General features: G+C 41.8%; 1 protein-coding gene across 1 annotated transcript in view; it reads left to right on the top strand.

Moving 5' to 3' along the window:
* Positions 1 to 20,392, top strand: part of stk32c (serine/threonine kinase 32C) — a gene marked incomplete at its 3' end in the record, with an annotated part of 78,865 nt that overhangs the window by 31,693 nt on the left and 26,780 nt on the right. Inside the window, exon 3 of the mRNA XM_083922646.1 lies at positions 18,464 to 18,615. Coding sequence (XP_083778772.1) covers positions 18,464 to 18,615 — 152 coding nt within the window. The remainder of the gene's footprint in view (positions 1 to 18,463; positions 18,616 to 20,392) is intronic.

The following is a 20,392-nucleotide window of genomic DNA, read 5'->3' as shown; positions in this document are numbered from 1 at the left end:
TCTCCTTTGCCTAGAATCGTTTTCTATTTCCCCCTTGTCTTGGGGGAAATCATTCCTCCCGTTCCTTCTTCTATAATATATATGCACAGGTACCTCTCTTCCTCCTTCCCTCTCATTTTAATATATCCGATTCAAGCCTAGTTTTTCTCTCTATCCCCAACCGTTCCTCTCATAATTCAATTCAAGGGTGTTTTATGGGCTTGACGGTAAAGAAACCTGTGTTGGCAAAGCAATATAGTATTATTAAGTATAAAATATGGCATTAATATGGTTTCAATTCCCACTCTAAGCGCAGTCTCTCTTTACTTCTCCCTTTAATGTTTTGGAGCATCTGTCCTCTACCAGGTGGGGGTAAAGAGTTATGGTGGCTGGGTGTGATTATTTCCACAGCGGTGGAGGATATAGCTCATTTGTAACGTGTCTGCTCGGGGGCTGGATGGCCATATACAGCACCAGAGTCGGGATAATTGCTTGCTCCCCTGTTGCTCTCTCCTCACCACAAGCTTTTCCCCGGGAGCGTCACACTTTTGCCCCCCTTTGTCATTCCATCTTGCCGTTTTCGCCACAGGGCTCATTAAGGCATGCGCCGAGAGAGCTCGAGGGGGGAGTTGACACTTGAAACAGAAATGACAGTCATTGGCACTGACAGTAGTTTAGTGACAGCGCCTTATTGCCAACTGTTGGATGGACAGGTGAACATCTGAACAGAGAGAAGACAGAGGGAAGGGAGGCGGATAGAGAGAGACAAGGAAGGTCAGAGGTAGTGCAGGAGCTCAGCTGGTGGGCTCTATATCCTCATACCATTTACCACACACACACTTCAGGGCGAAGAAACCCTCATTAGGAGTGTGATGGAAGTAGACAAACAGACATAAACAGAGACAGGCGCTTGAAATAAGTGGAAGACAGGAGAGGATACAGCGAGGGGAAAGGACAGCAAGAGAGGCTGTGACACCCTCATCATATCGTGGAAGGTATCAATGTCTGTGGAAAGGTCAGAATATAATAATGCCTTTGTTACAGTTTTCTCTCCATCAGAGCTGCAGGCCTCCCAGGCAGCACACTGACAGGTGAATCCACACAAGGGTTGTGTGGCTTTTGTCACAAAAGAAACTGTTTAATTCTCGACCCACAAAGGGTAAAATGCGTCTTGAGGCTCCTTTGCTATTTGTACGTATTTAAATTAGGTAATATGCATAAATTTGACTCAAAATTGGCCCCTTTCCATGCAAAGGAACCTTGATGCGAAAACCATTAAATTCACAAAAATCAGCGCTAACAGACACACACAGTTACAGTCAAATTATTAGCATCTTCAGAGAGTTAGTGCTAATGAAGTGCATTTATATGGAGAGTCCTCAACTTCAAATCTCGCCATCTTCTTTTAAGGTCTGAGTGGGGATATTAAATTCCCACAACAGTTTCTCTCTGTCATGTTTAAATTCTGTGCCTGAAGCTGTGAGGAATGCCTCTGCACCTCAGTGGTAAGGACCTGTAGCTCGTCTTTCTTTTTCTCTCTGCAATTGTTCTGCCTACTGTGTTCTTGGTGCAAAGGCAGCATTTATACTTTGCCACATGGATAATTGCAATCAGATGCAAAAAAAAAAAAGTAAATTGCACTGGGCTGCAAAACTTTACGTGTGTTTGCACTGTTATATCGTAAGCACAATATCTTTCGCGCATTGGACCTTGAGACGGGTGCAGATAGTGGTTGCAAGTGATGCGCAATTCATGGTGCTATCGGCGTCCAGTGTCAGAGTCCTGCCTATAAAGAAGGACAGTTGAACCTCATCCCTCCTCTTAACAGTCTAGCTGCAGGTGTGAAAAGCTCAGATGAGAGATGGCTTTGCAGATTGCAGCTTTGCAGCATGACCCAGCTGCAGTGTAGCCCTCGGCAACCTATTAGCCTAGAAATGTATGCTCTTCTTAACACTACACTCGGGCTTCACAGTGCAAAGCTCGACTGCATAGCAGGCTGTATGGATAAAATGGCTTCAGGACTCAAAAAGCTGCTTGAACGCAAAATATACAGAGAGCTCTGAAATGTAGAGATGTTCTCTGTTCCGTTGTTGTGTTTTAATGTATAATTTTATCCATCTCTTCTTGTTCATTGACAAAATGCCTGGGCAAATTCAGAATCCAGAAAAAGCAGGGCATTCGGAGGCGTTGATATTAACATGTGTGCCAACAAAATTAAAATGTACATGGTAGAAAATGAGAATGGTAGTGTGAGCCAGAGAGCTGTCATGACCTCTGAAACTTTTCACTGCAGTCTGCGTCTTATCAGCATCCAAGTATGCCACAGAACATCTTTGTACATTTACTACACACATTAATAAGCTATGCATCCACAATACAGTATCGTAGCTTTCAATACTAATAATAATAGGGTTAACGTCTTGTTTGTATTCATTATCATTCCAACCATTCTTACCCAGAGAATACCACAGAATGTCAGGCTTAGTCTACATGTGCTGTGTCATTATTTAACTTCACTGCCTGTGTAAGCCAGAAACGGGACAGTTTTGTTCCACCTCCACATTTTTTATATCTGCTCAGCTCCATGGAGAATGAATTGCAAAAGTGTGACAGTACCCAGCATTTTTCTAAGGATACTGTTACATTTTCCGATTAAAATCTGATACAGAAATGCCTCTCATTTAGCTTTAAAAGTTCAGATAAGAATTCCATCAACCTGCAGAACCAATCATTAATTAATGCAACCGCTCTAGATATCAGGGTTGATCAGAGACTTTAAGATATTTGATTTATCCTTTGAAGATACTATAGCTACATTTCACCAGCATTATTAACTGCTGTCCGATAGAAAGGAGGCAACAGTCCATTAGCAACATTTGTCCTACAGCAATTGTCCAGCCATAGCTTACCTAACTGAAGCAGTGTGCGTAGGGTTGTTGTAAGAGCACAACTCGTTTGGAGGGTGGTGTTTTTCCTTGAGAATTTCCCCAAAACAAATTCAAGAGCAAGATTTAGAGCAAAATAGGAATGATTAAAAAGTGTGCTTCACTAAGCTGCACTTCTTGCATTTGCATGTCTGGCTTACTAGCTAACTACCTATAGTAAGGTAGCATTACTTCCTAGGCTAAGAGTTAGCATATATCAACTAACTACATCAGTTTGTGTGGTTACAAGGTTACGTCACATCAAGCGCATCTACTGTGTAGTATTTCTGTGTGTAAGCTGGTCCAGGATGCTCAAAGAGTTTGTAGATTTGTCCTTCTCTTAACTGAATTTGGGAAAGTTTACACTCCAGCAAACCCAGCCAACTTTACCTGAGTTAGCATGACATTTGCCAAATACATCAGTTAGTCCTCATCCTGAAATAGAAGAAGAATGTTGTTTATTTCCATGTCTCCTATGGATCATGGACTGGTCAGGATGCTCACTTTTTGCCTGATACATGTAGTTTTAGCCTCAGTTGCTTAGTATGATATTATGTATGTAGCCATCAAGTGAATAGTTCTCATTTTAATACGAATCAGCATGACATTAAAAAGTCAGTCAGGTGGTCAGTAAGCTACCGCTGATAAAATTGACGGCCACCAACTAAAAAAGAAGCTGTTTGTGTCTACCTCTAATGGAAATCAAGGAACCAGGTTTAAACAAATTCCAAGAAATTTGGTAAATCTTCTACCCTTTATACATGTACTGTACGAGAACAGAAAGCTCAGCAATAACTACTGGGGGTAGGGCTTAGGGTCTTTCACACCAAACACGTCAACCAAACCAGTCTGAAACTCATTATTTCGGAACTTCGATCCTGAAAGGCGCAACAGTGAATCAATCAATCAGCCGTTATAGTTAGTGTGTTCTTACGGAGCGGTTCTTACGGATGTAGCAAATATACATAACTGTCAGTATTATGGTCAGTCCCACAGGTATATGAATGGTGAACTGAGTGATGTTTCATTTAACGGAGAGCTCAAAGAATGAAACCTCTAAGCAGAAAAAGGAGCAAGCTGTCAGACACGTGAACTAAAACACCGTGTCAAATCTGTGTAGTTAACAAGACAGGGATCAAGGTAACAGGCAGGGTGTCAATCATTCAGTCAGTTCTATCCCTCACTGATTCGTTTTGCAAGATGACATGCTATATTATACAGTATCTGTTATCAAACAGCATGTATCTCCATCATGGGGATATGGGAATAGGTATCTATCATGTTGATGAATATGCATGAGATATCCCACCTTTAATGAAACATGCTCTGACACCTCCAAGTCCTTCTGTAAACTAAAGAGAATATACTTGAGATAAGCCTCCAGGCGCTTTTTGTGCATCTTGAGTCTCCTTTACATTCTGTGATGCATGTAATCCTCATTATGCCGTCCTTATATTTTCCAACCTTCATCCACAAACAACTTCAAAGGTTGTTTGGTTTTGAGTGTGTGTTTTATATAAACTGGAGGTAAGTGCACACTTGAGGCGAGCTTGAACAATTTTCTGCAATTTGTGTATTTTCCCAAGGGGCATTTTACATCAGTCGAAATCACGTGTCAGTTTTTCTTTTGTTGACAATTTTATGCGGACATAGCAAACAATAGTTCAAATTGAAAATCAATTATGTAATATTAATAAGGGATGCACCAATCGGATACACTGGATCAGCACCAGGGTCCACACTGACCCTATGCATTAAATAGCTTGGTTATCAGCCATGACATGACATTGAATATGGTTTCTTTGCCAATGATAAATTCAATGTTTTACCATTACATTACGTTCATTTAGCTGATGCTTTTATCCAATGAGACTTGCAATAAGTGCATCAAACCATGGAGATACTACTCAAAAAGTGTTAGAATCATGCAAGTACATACAAATGATCAAAATGGCTTCAAGTGCTCCATTTCAGAAAGTTTTTCTGCTTTTTTACATGTGTTTTAATGATTCATGGACCAAGGTGCAGTCTGAACAGCTGAAGGTATATAAAATATACAAGATTTCAGCTGTCCTGAAATCAGTCACAGTAGTCTGCAATAATCACCAACAATTTTCAAGCAAATAAGCCTGGCTCTCAGATGTGAGGATTTGCTGCTGTTTCTTTGTCATATATGACAGTTAACTGAACATCTTCAGTTTTTGGACTGTTGGTTGGACAAAGTAAAACATTTGAAGATGTCACCTTGTACTCGACAGGTATTTGAAACTATTTTATAGACAAAATAAGTAATTTATCAAGAAAATGATTGTAAAACTGCTATACCATGAAAATACGTGTTGCTGCTCCAGTAACATCAATACCGGGCATTATGTTACCTGACAAACGTATGACCCCGTTGAGTTTAATACAGTGAAGACTACATATTCTAAATTTTGGAAAAAGAGATTATTGGTTTGGCTCGATACTCCTAGTTAAGGTATCTGAATGGGTATTGACAGAAGATAAAGTTGGATTGGTGCATCCTTACTATTAGTTATTTTATTTTGAAATGTTTAAACATGGAATCATCCCTCATACTCGTTTGGCTTTTCCCATAGTGACATCAAATCCCTGTATGATTTTCATTGATTTTCAGAGGAGACTGCTTCAAAGACTGAAGCACTCCCAGGCTGTTAGAGGAATGTCTATTGGAGGTCCTGACGTGCTTGCTTTTTGTGCCTGCATGTAATGTAGTCTAACGTCATTTGTATTCATCTGTACTCAAAAGAAGTCTCATTCTTTTTCTGATGTACTACAAAGCATCACTTTGCTCAGTCTCAGAGAATTCTGATCCATGACTGCTTATTAATGGTCCTGCTTTAATGGTGCATCCTGGAGCTGTGGGAAAGGGATGGCCAAGCTTAGTCAACACTTTAATTTCCTGCAGGCTGACAGCAGCAGCTTTGGAGCAGAAGGCATCCAGTGGAATGAACCAAATGAAAGAGCAAATTATTCCTTCTTCTCCCTGGATGACATGTTCATCAGACCCTGAAAGTGCGTTTGCCTCGCTTGCCTCTCTCAAAGCACTCTTGCCCAAATGCAACGTTGGCAAGAGAGTGTATGTGTGCGTGCAGGGTGCGTGCTTGCATGTTTTCAGGTTATCCTGCACTTGTATAACTCTTTTACAATCAGTGCTCGCAGACGGTGCGTGTTATATCATCGTACCGACAACAAACACAAGCTGAAAGTTAGTCTGAGGAACTGATGGATGTCAGCACTTAATGCACATTATATTTCTGCTAACTTTAAGAGACACAAGATGCCCTCCCTCTGTCTCCCCTCAGGCAGTGGTCTTCTATCTGTTCATTTTTCCCCATGTGTCCCAGTCAGATGCTTCTGGCCGACATGGCACATACCTGACCTAGAAAACAGAAAATCTGCAGCTTCCATCCTAACTGAGTCCACTATATTTAACACCCAACCCCTTTCTCCTCTCCTCGCAAGCCTTGTTGTCCCAGGAGTTTTAGACCTTCTGACAACAATTAATAGGGCTGCTAACTGTAGCAGGGCAGTGGAGTGGATGGGGAGTAAGAAAGAAGAGTTATTCTAAAGACAAACAACATGCAGCCATCCCTGGGATGTCACAGCAATGCTCCGCTTTGAAGCACAACATGAGAGAGCTTTTTAATACGTGTGAGTGATAGGTTCAGCTCATAAGCATTTAAAACTAGCATTTGTTCAAGGAGGGGGTAACATTGAGATTAACCGAAGGGGGGTCTGGGTAGATAAAGAAGAGGTGGAGGCTGAGGCAAAGTTCTGTGGTGCAGACTTAGATCACTTTCTTTCCAGATATGAAAGATTTAGAGCAGCAGAAAGGGAATTTAGACTTGTTGAGATTCTCCCCCGCCCAGAGGCCGGGCACACAAGGACAGACTGTGATACCTAATAGAAGTAGGATTCCTAGAGATCTATCAACACACTACCTGATACCACATGAAGGCTGCCCAAGTGGTAAGAGAGTCTCTACCAAGACCTTATGTCAACCTTTTGATCTCAATCATTGTCTAAGTGGGGTACTCTAAATACGCAACATAGGAGTTTGTGACCATTTGAGGTGTTTGGCTAGTGGACCTTTATCACAGCAAACAATTTGACTTGTCACAGCAGAAAAAGCATAGGTGTTGCTACTAACATTAATGATTGCTCTGTTCTATTCACTTGTCCCAGTGAACCATGACAGGGCTTCCCCCAATTAGTCGACCAAGCACTGGTCCACCAAAAAATCATTAGCGTTCCTCTGTTCTTGTCAAATTTAAGTGAAAATCTGTGACTGGCAGCCAGCCTTAAAGGCTTTTAATTTGAAGGGCCAGATACAGGAAGTAGTGACACTCACTCACTGTCAGTTTTTTTTTTTTTTAACACGGTAGGCAGGTCCCTACAGGACATCGTGGTAAGACAGTTAATAATTAATAGCCAATCATGTTGAGAAAAACGTCTAAAATATGAGATCACTTTACAAAAGAACAAGGATGACCCCCAAGAAAGTCACATGCAAACTTTGCAATTAAAACTTTGCCTATCACTTGTCCACGGCAAACATGACCTGCCAACTTAAACATGTAAATAACGTTAGCTTAGCTACCTGCCCATGGCGGGCCGAAGTTTGAAATCAGAGATAAATACATTTTATTATTGTCTGAAATAATTTGGCAGTGTCATTAACAGACGGCAGACTGATAGCGCACAGCTGTGCGCACTTGTAAAATAATGGTTACTAATTATGTTGATCAGTCGCTGAGGCTATTCTGGAGGGGGGTATATATATTTATATATGCGGCGATTAGTCGATTAATCGCTCTAAATGACGACCACTGGTTAACCAAGGAAATCCTTGGTTGGGGGCAGATCTACAAAACACAAGTATGTTTTTTTTTTTCATCTACACTTTTGGTCACACACAACCTTCCTGCGTTGATTTGAATTGTCTTTACCAGTTATAGCACGCCAAGCCACACCCGAGATAGGCCTTCGCCGAAGTAGTCAGGCCACTAGTTTTTCCGTAATCTTGCTGACGGACAGTTCCTTGGCGGAGGTAATAATGTATGGTCGGTCACCCAGCTCTGTTATTAGATACCATGAATACTCTTTCAGTGCCTCTCAAATCATCATGAGCCCCTGTGGGTGTTGGTGCCATATATTAGGTGCACTTGTTATGATATGTCGCATCAAAGTGTCCTTTGACAAGCATTGCACTTTGACCCATTATCTTATCATAAGATCTATTGTCTAACTGTGAGATTAATGGAAATGGGACTTGTACTTATATAGTGCCTTTTTAGACTACGCAAGGCGTTCACTCAAGCATTCATACAATGATGGCATCATCTAATCTAATCATTTAAACAGACATTTAAACACCGATGGCACAGCCTCTGGAAGCAATTTGATGTTCAGTGAATTGCAAAAGGACACTTCACTTCAACATGAAGACTGGAGGAGCCGGGAATTGAACTTCCGATCAGCCGATTAAAGGACGACCTCCTCTACCTCTGATCCAATATCTAAAATATATATATATATATATATTGTAAAGGCAGGAGTGAGATTGTAGTGGTACTTTAGATAGGATTTAATACCTCTTCTGTGATGGATGAAACACTTCAATAAAATCCTGTAATGAACTTAATGGCTTCCTATTCTGAGTGTAGTTTAAGGCTCTTGCCCATAGGCCTGTCACTCTGCTCCAATATTTTCCACTCTTCTTCTTTTCATAACTCTGGAAGCATAATAACCAATTGTTGCAGTCGGTGTCCCTCCGTTAAGAAAGGGGTATTGAAGTAGCTGTTCATCTTTTTTTCGCATTAGAACCATTGGCCCCTCAAGTCCAGATAAAGTTTAAATAAAAGTAACGGAGAAAGCTCCTCTGGGGTTTAATTGCGCTGAGCTAAAATATTACCTGCATGACTTAATGGCATGCTTTTTTTTTTTTTAATCACTATGCTTCAGTCGTATTGGTCAATTTCAGAAACAATTTCTCTTACCCCAACTAAATAGGATTATTTTTAGTCAAGAGAATGCATTCCCTGTGGAATCATTATCCACTGAACTCCAATATTAACCTCATCTGTTGGCTGGAGTCAGAGCAGGAGTCAGAGCAGGAGTCAGAGCAGGAGTCAGAGCAGGAGTCAGAGCAGGAGTCAGAGCAGGAGTCAGAGCTGGAGTCAGAGCAGGAGTCAGAGCTGGAGTCAGAGCTGGAGTCAGAGCTGGAGTCAGAGCAGGAGACAGAGCTGGAGTCAGAGCAGGAGTCAGAGCTGGAGTCAGAGCTGGAGTCAGAGCTGGAGTCAGAGCAGGAGTCAGAGCTGGAGTCAGAGCAGGAGACAGAGCTGGAGTCAGAGCAGGAGTCAGAGCTGGAGTCAGAGCAGGAGTCAGAGCAGGAGTCAGAGCTGGAGTCAGAGCAGGAGTCAGAGCAGGAGTCAGAGCAGGAGTCAGAGCTGGAGTCAGAGCAGGAGACAGAGCTGGAGTCAGAGCAGGAGTCAGAGCTGGAGTCAGAGCTGGAGTCAGAGCAGGAGACAGAGCAGGAGTCAGAGCAGGAGTCAGAGCAGGAGTCAGAGCTGGAGTCAGAGCTAGAGTCAGAGCAGGAGACATAGCAGGAGTCAGAGCAGGAGTCAGAGCTGGAGTCAGAGCTGGAGTCAGAGCTGGAGTCAGAGCTGGAGTCAGAGCAGGAGTCAGAGCTGGAGTCAGAGCTGGAGTCAGAGCTGGAGTCAGAGCTGGAGTCAGAGCTGGAGTCAGAGCTGTAGTCAGAGCAGGAGTCAGAGCTGGAGTCAGAGCAGGAGTCAGAGCAGGAGTCAGAGCAGGAGTCAGAGCAGGAGACAGAGCAGGAGTCAGAGCAGGAGTCAGAGCTGGAGTCAGAGCAGGAGTCAGAGCTGTAGTCAGAGCAGGAGTCAGAGCTGGAGTCAGAGCAGGAGTCAGAGCAGGAGTCAGAGCAGGAGTCAGAGCTGGAGTCAGAGCTGGAGTCAGAGCAGGAGACAGAGCTGGAGTCAGAGCTGGAGTCAGAGCAGGAGTCAGAGCTGGAGTCAGAGCAGGAGTCAGAGCTGGAGTCAGAGCTGGAGTCAGAGCAGGAGTCAGAGCAGGAGTCAGAGCTGGAGTCAGAGCAGGAGTCAGAGCTGGAGTCAGAGCGGGAGTCAGAGCAGGAGACAGAGCAGGAGTCAGAGCTGGAGTCAGAGCAGGAGTCAGAGCAGGAGTCAGAGCAGGAGTCAGAGCAGGAGTCAGAGCAGGAGTCAGAGCGTATTGGTGGAATATATAATTAGTCTCATGATCTTCACTAGATAGGTCATATAAACAAATAGGTCACACTGAGCCTCAGTGGAACTTTTCAAGCAAATTTAGAAAGACTCATGCTTTATGAAGGCTGTTGTTTGAAACATTATATACCGTATTATGGTGGTTACATACATTTGGACAATAATATAGCTCCTGGATCGCTGCTTTTTTTTGCAACAATATAGATTAAAGTATAATTGTCTTTACCCTTTCATCAGGCTGTATGCAATCTGCATGGTTTACCATGCAATCTCTGATGGCCCGTTGAATATGACTCACTGAATTATTAATGAATTACTGGTGCTTTTTTTAATGGAGTTACTGTTGCTTTCAAACCTGAGTTTACAAGTAGCTACTCTGATCCCAAGCCATGGAATACTTACCATTGTTATCCTGTAATTGCTGTTCGTATTGCCTCATTAGTGAAGTTTTTAGAACATATGGGTGAATGAATGTGGTGGCTTTATTTAGAATGGTGGATCTTTTAGTGTGTTGTTCAATCGCAGAAACGTGTTTCTGTGCCTGCCAGGCGCCCCCGGCTGACCCAATGGAGATCAACTCCAGGAAGCAGCCTGCCGAGCTCCTCCTTATTAGTGCCGTTCTCTTTCTTAGCACAGATTAAATAATGATTGTGCTGCAGAAAAAACAAAGTCAGTTTCATGCTCCAGAGCTCAAAACAATTTAAAGTGGAGCATCAAATGCAAAGGATGTGTCACCGAGGAGGGTATCTATGGGCGTCTGACTGTCTTTGAGGATGAGACGGGCAGGTGCTCTCATCCGTAGCGTCCCTCCTCGTACGTAGTCCTTGCCTTTGAATCACTCCACATCAAATGACTCCACACTTCTAACACTGTCCACAGAGAAACGTCGTGTGTGTGTGTGTGTGTGTGTGTGTGTGTGTGTGTGTGTGTGTGTGTGTGTGTGTGTGTGTGTGTGTGTGTGTGTGTGTGTGTGTGTGTGTGTGTGTGTGTGTGTGTGTGTGTGTGTGTGTGTGTGTGTGTGTGTGTGTGTGTGTGTGTGTGTGTGTGTGTGTGTGTGTGTGTGTGTGTGTGTGTGTGTGTGTGTGTGTGTGTGTCCACCTCTAAAACGCTCTCTTCAGGAGAGATAAACAGGTGCTATGCGCAGGTGGTGGTCAGAGATTACAGCCAACGTAGGGACAGCATCTCACCCAGCGCCAGCCCTGTCGTCCATCCCGCTGCTTGGAGACGTTTAATCTGGACATAGCCCATGTGAATGGCCTGTTTTCCTCCTTCAAATGTATTTGCTCATTAACCGCGACACCATTCAAGTTCCCTGTTGCACGAGACTAGGGCGGCCTGACAGCTGCCTTTCTGAATTCACTGTCCCCTGGACTGTGACAGCAAGTTTTACTCAAGCGCTGTATGTAAATACAGCTGGTCAAAACACTGGTGTACATTCAGTGTAAAGTAAGGCCCCTTTTGAATTCAGTTTGTTGTAAGCAAGTGAAAAGTCAGAGCAGCACAGTAAAGGATATGTCTGGTGATAATCAAATGTATGTTACTGGCAAATATTGTCCTTGTGTCGACACTGTTGCACTGGGTGACGTGTTCTGTCATGAACACAGGCAATGAAGTGTGTTCCACTTCCACATACACTGTCTTGCTGCCCCAAATTCTCACTGGCCCATCAAATTTATGGCTGGAAATAGTTCCCAAAAAAATAAACTATTTACTCCTGTCTGGATAAAGCCGATTAGATGGGTTTTTGAGTGTTAAACGCCTAATTAATAATACCTAAAGATTATAAGCTTAATTAGTCCTAAACGTATAATGTTGTAAAGAAACGTTTATTTAGTATGATTTGTAGCCATGTTGTCCAGTGGACAGAGCCTCTTGTTGGATGACTGATGGTGGCTCTAGGCTAGAAAATCCAGAGCCTGGTCTTGTGAATGTGCCAGTTCTTTAGCCAGCTTCTGGCTCAGACAGCCGGCGGAGACATTTGGCACCATCCTTGGACTCACCTCTTGCTTCCACCCTGCCTTTTCGAAAACAAAATGACCTTTATCTGTGACAAAATTCAAAGGCAATCTAAATAGCAGGTGTTCCTAAATTAGAATTGAACAGTGAAACGGTCAGTCTGATATCAGGTTGGCTCATGCTGACCATTAGCATTTTGGAGATAATGTTGCAGAATTAATTAGGAACACTTTAGTGTCCATTACTGCTTGGAGAGAAATGGTCTCTGTAGCCATCACTCTGTCGGTGCCTCAGTCCTGAACCGTCATGTCACAGCCATAGCTGGAATCTTCCATCTCAACGGATTTCAGTCTAGGTGAAAATGTCTCCATTCATATGCAAATAGCTTGCAAAACATTCCGCCTCACACCTTTCGCCTCAAAATTGTTACTTTCATCTGCTCCACACTAAACTGGTCTAATGCATTGAATTGCTAATATGCCCAATGAATATATGAATAAATCCTTTTAAAAGTCATCATTTCACTCCACTGACCGACTCCTGAGGATTCCAGATAAGATTGGGCTGGTGGGAGATAACTGATTGGTTGAGAAACTCTGGGTTTTACATTCTACACAGCTGTAACAATAGAGAAAATCTAAAAATAGCTGTACGTAATGCCATGGTCTTTACTTAGCAACAGAGAATATGGTCAACACAGAAAACTATATGATCAGGAAAACATGAAACCATGGAAAATGGAAAGGGGTTTCATGTATAAAGTCTGACAAAATACAGTAAATAACGTACTGAGGTACACTTGAACTGGGACATGCACAGACTTTTGAGGTGTAGTGGCAGTAATTCCAAACAAAGAAATAATAGGGCTGGGCAAAGCCGAGCAAATTGAGTCCTGTTCAAGACCATAATAGGCAATTTTGTCTTTCCGATGCTAATCTAGTAAGATTGATCTACCTTTTAACATCAAACTAATCAATGCATAGCATTTAGGCATTGATCTGTACAACTGATCCTGAATTAGCAGCCAGGAACAACTTGACTCAAGTTCTCAATAGCCGAGTTCAAGACAATTCTGAGTCCAACAAGGTACGAGGCCAAGACGAGTGGGAGACTCCAAAAAATTGGTCTCAAGACGAACTCAAGTACTACATTCCTGATCTTTGGTAACCACAGTCAACAATTAGCCTTTAACAGTGCTAAGCAACAAGCTTAAAGCTCCAAGATATCTAATGCTACACAATCAAGTCAGTAACATGCAGTCTCTCTAGCATTCGGCACCTGCAATAATCGGAAACAAAATGGCTGAACCTTAGATTTTAAGGCAAAAAGAGGCCTGTTCACGATACTGCAGCAGGACCATGCGTGAATACGTACATTTGTTGATGACTGGAACATGGAACTTCCATGGGTGCAGCATAAAGTAGAAGATGGTGTTTTCCTGTGCAAAGTTTGCAGTACATGTTGGTTTAATGTGGTCAGGATGAGACTGGTAAGGAGTGTTTAAGTGTAAGAGACATCTCTTGAAGGTATAATTCAATTATACTCATTGTTTAACTGGCTTTTGTTTTTATTCGGGCAATTGAACATGACATTCGGGCAAATAGATTATGCCCGAAGGGCAATGTATTCTGAAGTTAGTTCCAACATGACATGGCTGTTTCTTACTTGCACAAGGTATTTTGAAGTTACATGTAAAGATCAAAGTGGAGGTCTATTGTGATCGACTCACTGGTCTATCAGAGAATATTACTGCTTTTACTCCCAACAGAGCTGTAAGCCAAATTGGTCCTGAGCCAGAGAATGTCTCTGATTCTTGTTCCCAGATGATGCAGACATGGAAAATTACTTTTAATATAAATGGGTTAAGGTGCATATGGGAAAGACGCTTATTTGCCTTGACAATAGAATGATGAAAATGTGGAGGTAACCATTTGGATTCTTGTTTGTGGGATTTCAAGGAGTTTATTTAGTCTACCTTCTAGCATAGTGCAGATGGTACAGACTGGCCTGGCTAAGAGTAAAAAGAAACTGGGTCTGTGCTGTGCTCAGTGAGGGAGATGCAAAAAAAGAAGGGCTTGGGGCTATGTGTTATTATGCTGAGGGCTAAAAGAAAATGTCTAAAAGGAGCAATAGGGTATGGTTGAAATGATAGTGAGACATGAAATCCAATAGTAGGATTTTAAAATTTAAACTGACAATAAGCAATAATTTAAGCATTTTAAAATGTTTAAATGTTTGGCTTTTCCCCAGAATTATATCTTTCCTCTACAGGGATAAATGGAAGTGCTCTGTATCAGTATATAAATGATCAAAAGTCAGCAGTGATCGATAATGACATCAATATTGATAACCTATGCATGTTTATTTATTGATACAGTGTCTATCTACTCTAATGGGGGTCATCCCTATGTTCACTTTTTCCCCAAAAGTGTCCGATGTTCCCCGGTCGCAAAAGTCTATAACTTTGCTGATTTAGCTCAGCATTTTGTAAGGGTTAGGGGTTACAGTTAGGGTCAGGGTTAGGCTCAGGGTTAGAGGGTAGTGTCACATACAAAGGGGGGAACATAGGACCCGGGGAACATAGGTACACTCCCTTCTAATGTTAGCAGCAATAGATAGCATATCCAGCTACCTAGCTTACCAACCGTAAGTACTAATTGAGCGTTACTTCCAAGTCAAAGGAGCACAACTTAAACTACCTTCATTAGTTTGGTATGCAGTTAGGTTTAAAAATGCCCTTTATATGACTTGTACATGTGTATTATTTCCCCGCTGTGCGGTAAAGTTGTCTTGGATACTATCAGAGTTTAGGCTAACGTTAGCAGCTCTGCTCTGTTTTTACTTCCGAGTTTACACGGCAGCAACCCCAGCAATGTTACGTACTGTAAAATTGCGTTAATGCATCTTGTAACATTAAAAGCATAAACTACTGGCTGTACTGAAACTTAACAGTCTGTTGTTACATTTTGTATTAGCATAATAATACTAGGTCTAACCAGATCTACACTCCAGTGTAAAAACAGTGCCATTTCTTTATTTCCATATCTTCTACATGTATTATCAACTGGTGAGGGTGCTGACTTTTTGCCTGAGACATGCAGCTTTAGCTGTTATGTCTTTAAAACTATCATGTATAAAGGTCATATTTAGGACTTTTACAAGATTCTCCTTTGAAACAAGTCAGCTGAAAACATTAGACAGTCAACAGGGCATATAGTTTTCATTGAGCTAACGTCAGCTTAATTAGCTAGCTGACTAAATCTAGTGACTGTTGCCATTTTAGCCCATAAAATCAACGGCCAAGAGAAACTGCTTTCAATGAAGCGAAAATGACTAATTAATATTAATTTACAGTGTTAAATCTGCACTTGTCAGGGTAAACTGCATATCTAATAGAAACAATCTTCTTTAGTATAATCTGACACTTTCTGAAGGAGGATGAACAGGTTTGATGAAATTCCGCTGTGATGAGCTAATGAATGTGACAGAAGTACTGTGGGGGGAATCTGGGCTTGGAGGAGATCCAGATGGAGGAAACAGGAGAGACAGCCGAGTCAGACCTGGCACTCATTTTGAGCTGCGAGGTGAGGGGAAACCATGAGCATAATTAAATAAATGGTACTTTACACAGTAATATATTTCCTCCTGTCCCCACATGGAACATGTTCATTTTAACACCTCGTTTACTTTGGTATTCATTCTTAAAAACCTTCTTTTTCCCCATTCAATCAAGTGAATAAAATCCACCAGTGCAATGGGAAATCTGTCACCAACGCATTTTCCGATTTTCACGAATCCTTGCGATTTGTTTGTAATGCAGAGGTAATTTGAATATAGGAGGCAACTTCAAAGCAACTCATAGCTAGATGAAAGATGTTAAACCATGCATAATCACAGCTGCACAAACATCCATCTGCATGGAAGCAAGGGGGATTTCCTCTCCCTATTGGCATATTTCCCTCTTTTGTAAGACTTAAAGATCAAACAAATGGGAAAAAGACAAGCAAAGATTGGTGATTTGCAGTGCATCAGGGTCAGAGTGCTGCGTAAAACAGCCATCTGTCTGGCTCACACTGTGATGATGAGACCTGTGTCTTGGTGGACAATTTAATCCAGCTAAGACCTTCTGTCCATAACAGAAACAGCAGGGGGCTATTTAGCTTTTAATGCTTCACAGGATGGTCAAGTGCTACACTCTGGGCACTGGGGGCACTTTTTTAATGGCCAAAACAGCTCCTTAGGATTTATTACTTAAATGCTTTGACTGTGAATAATGATGTGAACTTCTTGTCTCATGTGAGGGTTTCACAATAACTTTGTTTACACAAACACGCACACAGGAAGCCAGGTTATTGTCAGAAATTAAATCAGAGAGTGCGTTTACATGCAGGTGGTCGGTAATCAGATTCCACCCCGACCCCCTCCCAGAGCTTTAAACCAAGGCTGACATATTTTAAGTGTGTTACAAGGATGAGTAATGGTGTAGCCTGCCGCACTGCTGCCACGGTGTTACTTTCACACTCCAGCTTTTCTAATGCACATATACAGTACACTGTTGTAGAAATCAGACAAAGAAATCATCTGTCTCTGTTCGAATTCTAACTTCATTTTTCTTAATCCGTTCCCCAGTCAAGGAAACAAGGCTTCTTGTTTATTTGCCGCTTAAAAAAAAGATCTAACACTATTTTTTGCGTCTTGTTCATTTTTCATTTGAGGCCACTGTTAATGTGTTTTCCCTCCGGCCTCCTTCAGCATTTTACTGACAGTATTGAGCGTTGGTGGTAACCCTGCTCAACAGTCATGCAAAATAGATCTTAGTACCCTTTGGAGACTGCTTTAAAGCCACATTAAAGGATGGATTCAGATTTTTTCAAGTTTATTTTAATACAACACACATGCACTGAATGCTGGTTGCTGTATTCATTCCTTCTTTTTATATTTGCCATAAAGCGATCCCCTTGTAGCGCCAATAACTCCCTCAACGTACATTTGACGTTTGGAGTTTTGTATTAATCCAAACCTATCCTATCCTCAGTTTTATGTTATCTATTAAAATGTATACCTAGACTGTATGAAAAATGTGCTTAGTTTCAGAAGACATCCCCCATAGGTATCTGTAGAGCCACAGTGCTCAGGTTGGGTGGCTCTGGCCATCGCCATCTTGGCAGTGCTTGACTCTGTCTAGTCTCACATAGCCAGACCTCCACACGCTGTGTCAGTGCTGGAGTATAGTCTGCGTGCATGAGTTAACATTTTGGTATGGGAAGAGGGGGAAACACTCTTGGCTGTTTGTATTTTTTATAAACAATCATAATTGTCTTGAGCGGCGCTAAGCCCCTGATGCAGCATCGGTGCCCTTCAAAAACAGATAGCAGGAGGGGCCCGACATCCGGCGCTCCACTTGACTACATCTGGTAATCCAGACTAGACCCTGCTTAACTCGCCCATCCAAAAACAAGCAAAGAGGTAGAGCATGGATGGAGCTATGGCGAGCAGAATGAAGCCTACAGTCTCTGCTAGTCACCTGTGACAACACCCACCTGCCCTTAATTACGCAGAACTTAAAGCCTTAATATCATTTAAACGGGTAAGTTATATAGTAATCCACCCAGTGTAAAATAAGCTTTACAGATCAAAACTGTTTGTTTTTTGTACCAGCTGTAAACGTGCATAAGAATCTGGTCTTAAGGTAAATCAAAAGATGAATTTCCTTATTTGCCTGCGGGACAGGATTTGCAGCGGACACATGATCTGTTTAATGACTGTGGTTGCCACAGTAATGCTACCGTAATGACTCTGACCTCTCTGGAGTCCAGTTCTGCTCCTGACCTTTCACAGCCACTTCCTGACAAAACCACAAAACTTCTGATACATAAATAATGAGGTGATTTGATTGGAAGTGGTGTCTGCAACAAACTTCTGTTTTGGAAGTGAAGTTTATTAGAGTTGCTCAGCAGGTCAGCATTGAATTCATTATTATAGGGCATCTATCTTAACAATTATTCATTAATCAACAGCTGAAAGATGCTGTGGGTTATTTTCATTCTGATTAAAACATATTTCATTTGAATAGCGGCGTGGCCGGGTTTGTGGAGCTGAAACTTGGCTTCAACACCAGGAGTGATGTAATTCTCTCTCCCTGCCAATACAATTCTGCAATTGAGCTTGTTGTTTTGTATATTCACATGCAGATTTTGCATGCAAACTGTCCAAATACATGTTGATCTTGTACTGTTCTGCTTCATTCTGTCTTTCTGTCTTCCCCATTTCTCTCTCTTACTCTCCCCCTCTTGTTCTTCCTTCTGTCCTTACTTGCTGCAGGTATGCATTGTGCAAAAGAGGGACACCGAGAAGATGTACGCCATGAAGTACATGAACAAACAGCAGTGCATAGAGAGAGATGAGGTCCGAAACGTCTTTAGAGAGCTTGAGATCCTACAGGAAATTGAACATGTTTTTTTAGTAAATCTCTGGTGACTATCCTATGTTTTTACACTTTCAATGTGGTCTGCACTGCCTGTGTCGCCTGCTTCGTCTGTCTGTGTATTTTGTGTATTTACCCTCCCAATGGATGAGTGCATGCTCACTTGAAAATCTGTTGCAGCCCCAAAATAGATGTACTCTTAGTGAATATTGTGTTCTCAGTGTTGCATGCACTTTATTTTCTGCATTTTGGTAGTTAGTTTTCATTAAGAGTTAAAATAACAGTTTCCTCCAGAAACCAACAGCCATTAACTCAAGAAACAATTTAAACAGCAGAGATATTTTGGGATATTAATTTTGACTCTGAGCCCATGAAGCACACATTTGGTAATTACTGTGGTTTGAAATGACCTTACTCTTCCCTTGAGTCTGATATGTGGGTGAACGGAGGCTGCTTTCATTATTCAACGCTCATCTCCGAGAGGGACACATTTCTAAATGTAATTGGGGACCTGGCACGGCATTCACGGCATATTACACAAAGCACTTTACTCCACTGTAATTGGTAGAATGATATTGCACGTGCCTATCTTCTCTGAGCAATTGCTGGCAGAATATTATATTTTTCACGCATTCCATGGTGGATTGATTATTTGTAGATAGTGAGTAGATAAGCCAAGACAAAGTCAAGCTCATTCCCTCATCAAGTTGTAAATTATTTATGTTTAATCTATGGGATATTTTTGCCTGCAAGAGAAGCCACTCTACTAGAACAAACTGAGGGCATATTAATGAGCGTACAGTAGTAGGTCTGTGTATTTTTTATAGTATAATTCCCTGCAGGAGTATATGGCTGCCAGAGCCTTCTGTGTTCTAGTTTTCCATGTGTTGCTCTGCTCTCGCTCTCTTTCTCATACCAGCACTTCTTCAAATGCCCATTAGTGACAAAGATGCTATATTGTATTATTGCAGCTATGTGGGAAAGAGAAGTTTCACACTTCACACCTCCTCTCTGTGCTTTGTAAATTGGCTTCACAGAGATGCTACAGAAAGGGCCTGTCCGTCTCACTGGGAACATGTAAAAAACATGAGCTCAGCCAGCTTCCCTCGTACAGAAGTTAGTTAAGAGTCACATACTCACCAAACAGACTTACTTGCTGTGGAAAATCCACATAATCTAATTAACATCCATAAGCATGACAATGAGGATAAAAAATGTCATAAACATTTAAGGGTCAGTTAGAAAAAACTAAAATCGATTTAAAGATGTACCTCTTTCAGGGATGTCACAATTTCAATTCTAAATCGAAAAATGATCAAAAAGAGCTTTCAATTTCAATTAGGATCTGCGATTCTCCCGTTTTAAATAAATTATTTGAATTTGGCCATATGGCCTAAGCGTGCTAGGCTGACTCCACCAGATGGATTGATTCGCATGATTCTCATTTGCTCAGCATATCCATCTGGGAAGATCTTTTTGGAAGGGGGCGAAAATACTGGTTGCTGATTGGATAAACCAAATGTCTATCACCAACATACGGGTCAAATCAACCAATCAGATCCACGAAGCATATTATGACGTACGAACAGAGCGTCAGGGCAAAGCTCAGAAAGTAAACAACATGTTAGTAAAGAATATTTGCTGTTTGTGTAACGTGAATTTACTGATAAAAAGCACAATTACAGGTGCGATTCTAACAGAATTGGGGCTACCACTGACTGCAAATGTGTCTAGATCAGGTCACATTTGCATGCAGTGGGTCTCACTGAAACCCGCCTCAAAACCAACGCTGATTGGACGTTTGCTTGGCTTTATGATCTTTAGGA

The sequence above is a fragment of the Echiichthys vipera genome (assembly GCF_963691815.1).
Source record: "Echiichthys vipera genome assembly, chromosome: 11".
Classification (NCBI taxonomy): domain Eukaryota; kingdom Metazoa; phylum Chordata; class Actinopteri; order Perciformes; family Trachinidae; genus Echiichthys; species Echiichthys vipera.
Note: the sequence above shows the minus strand (reverse complement) of the source record. Positions and strands in the feature narration are given on the sequence as shown.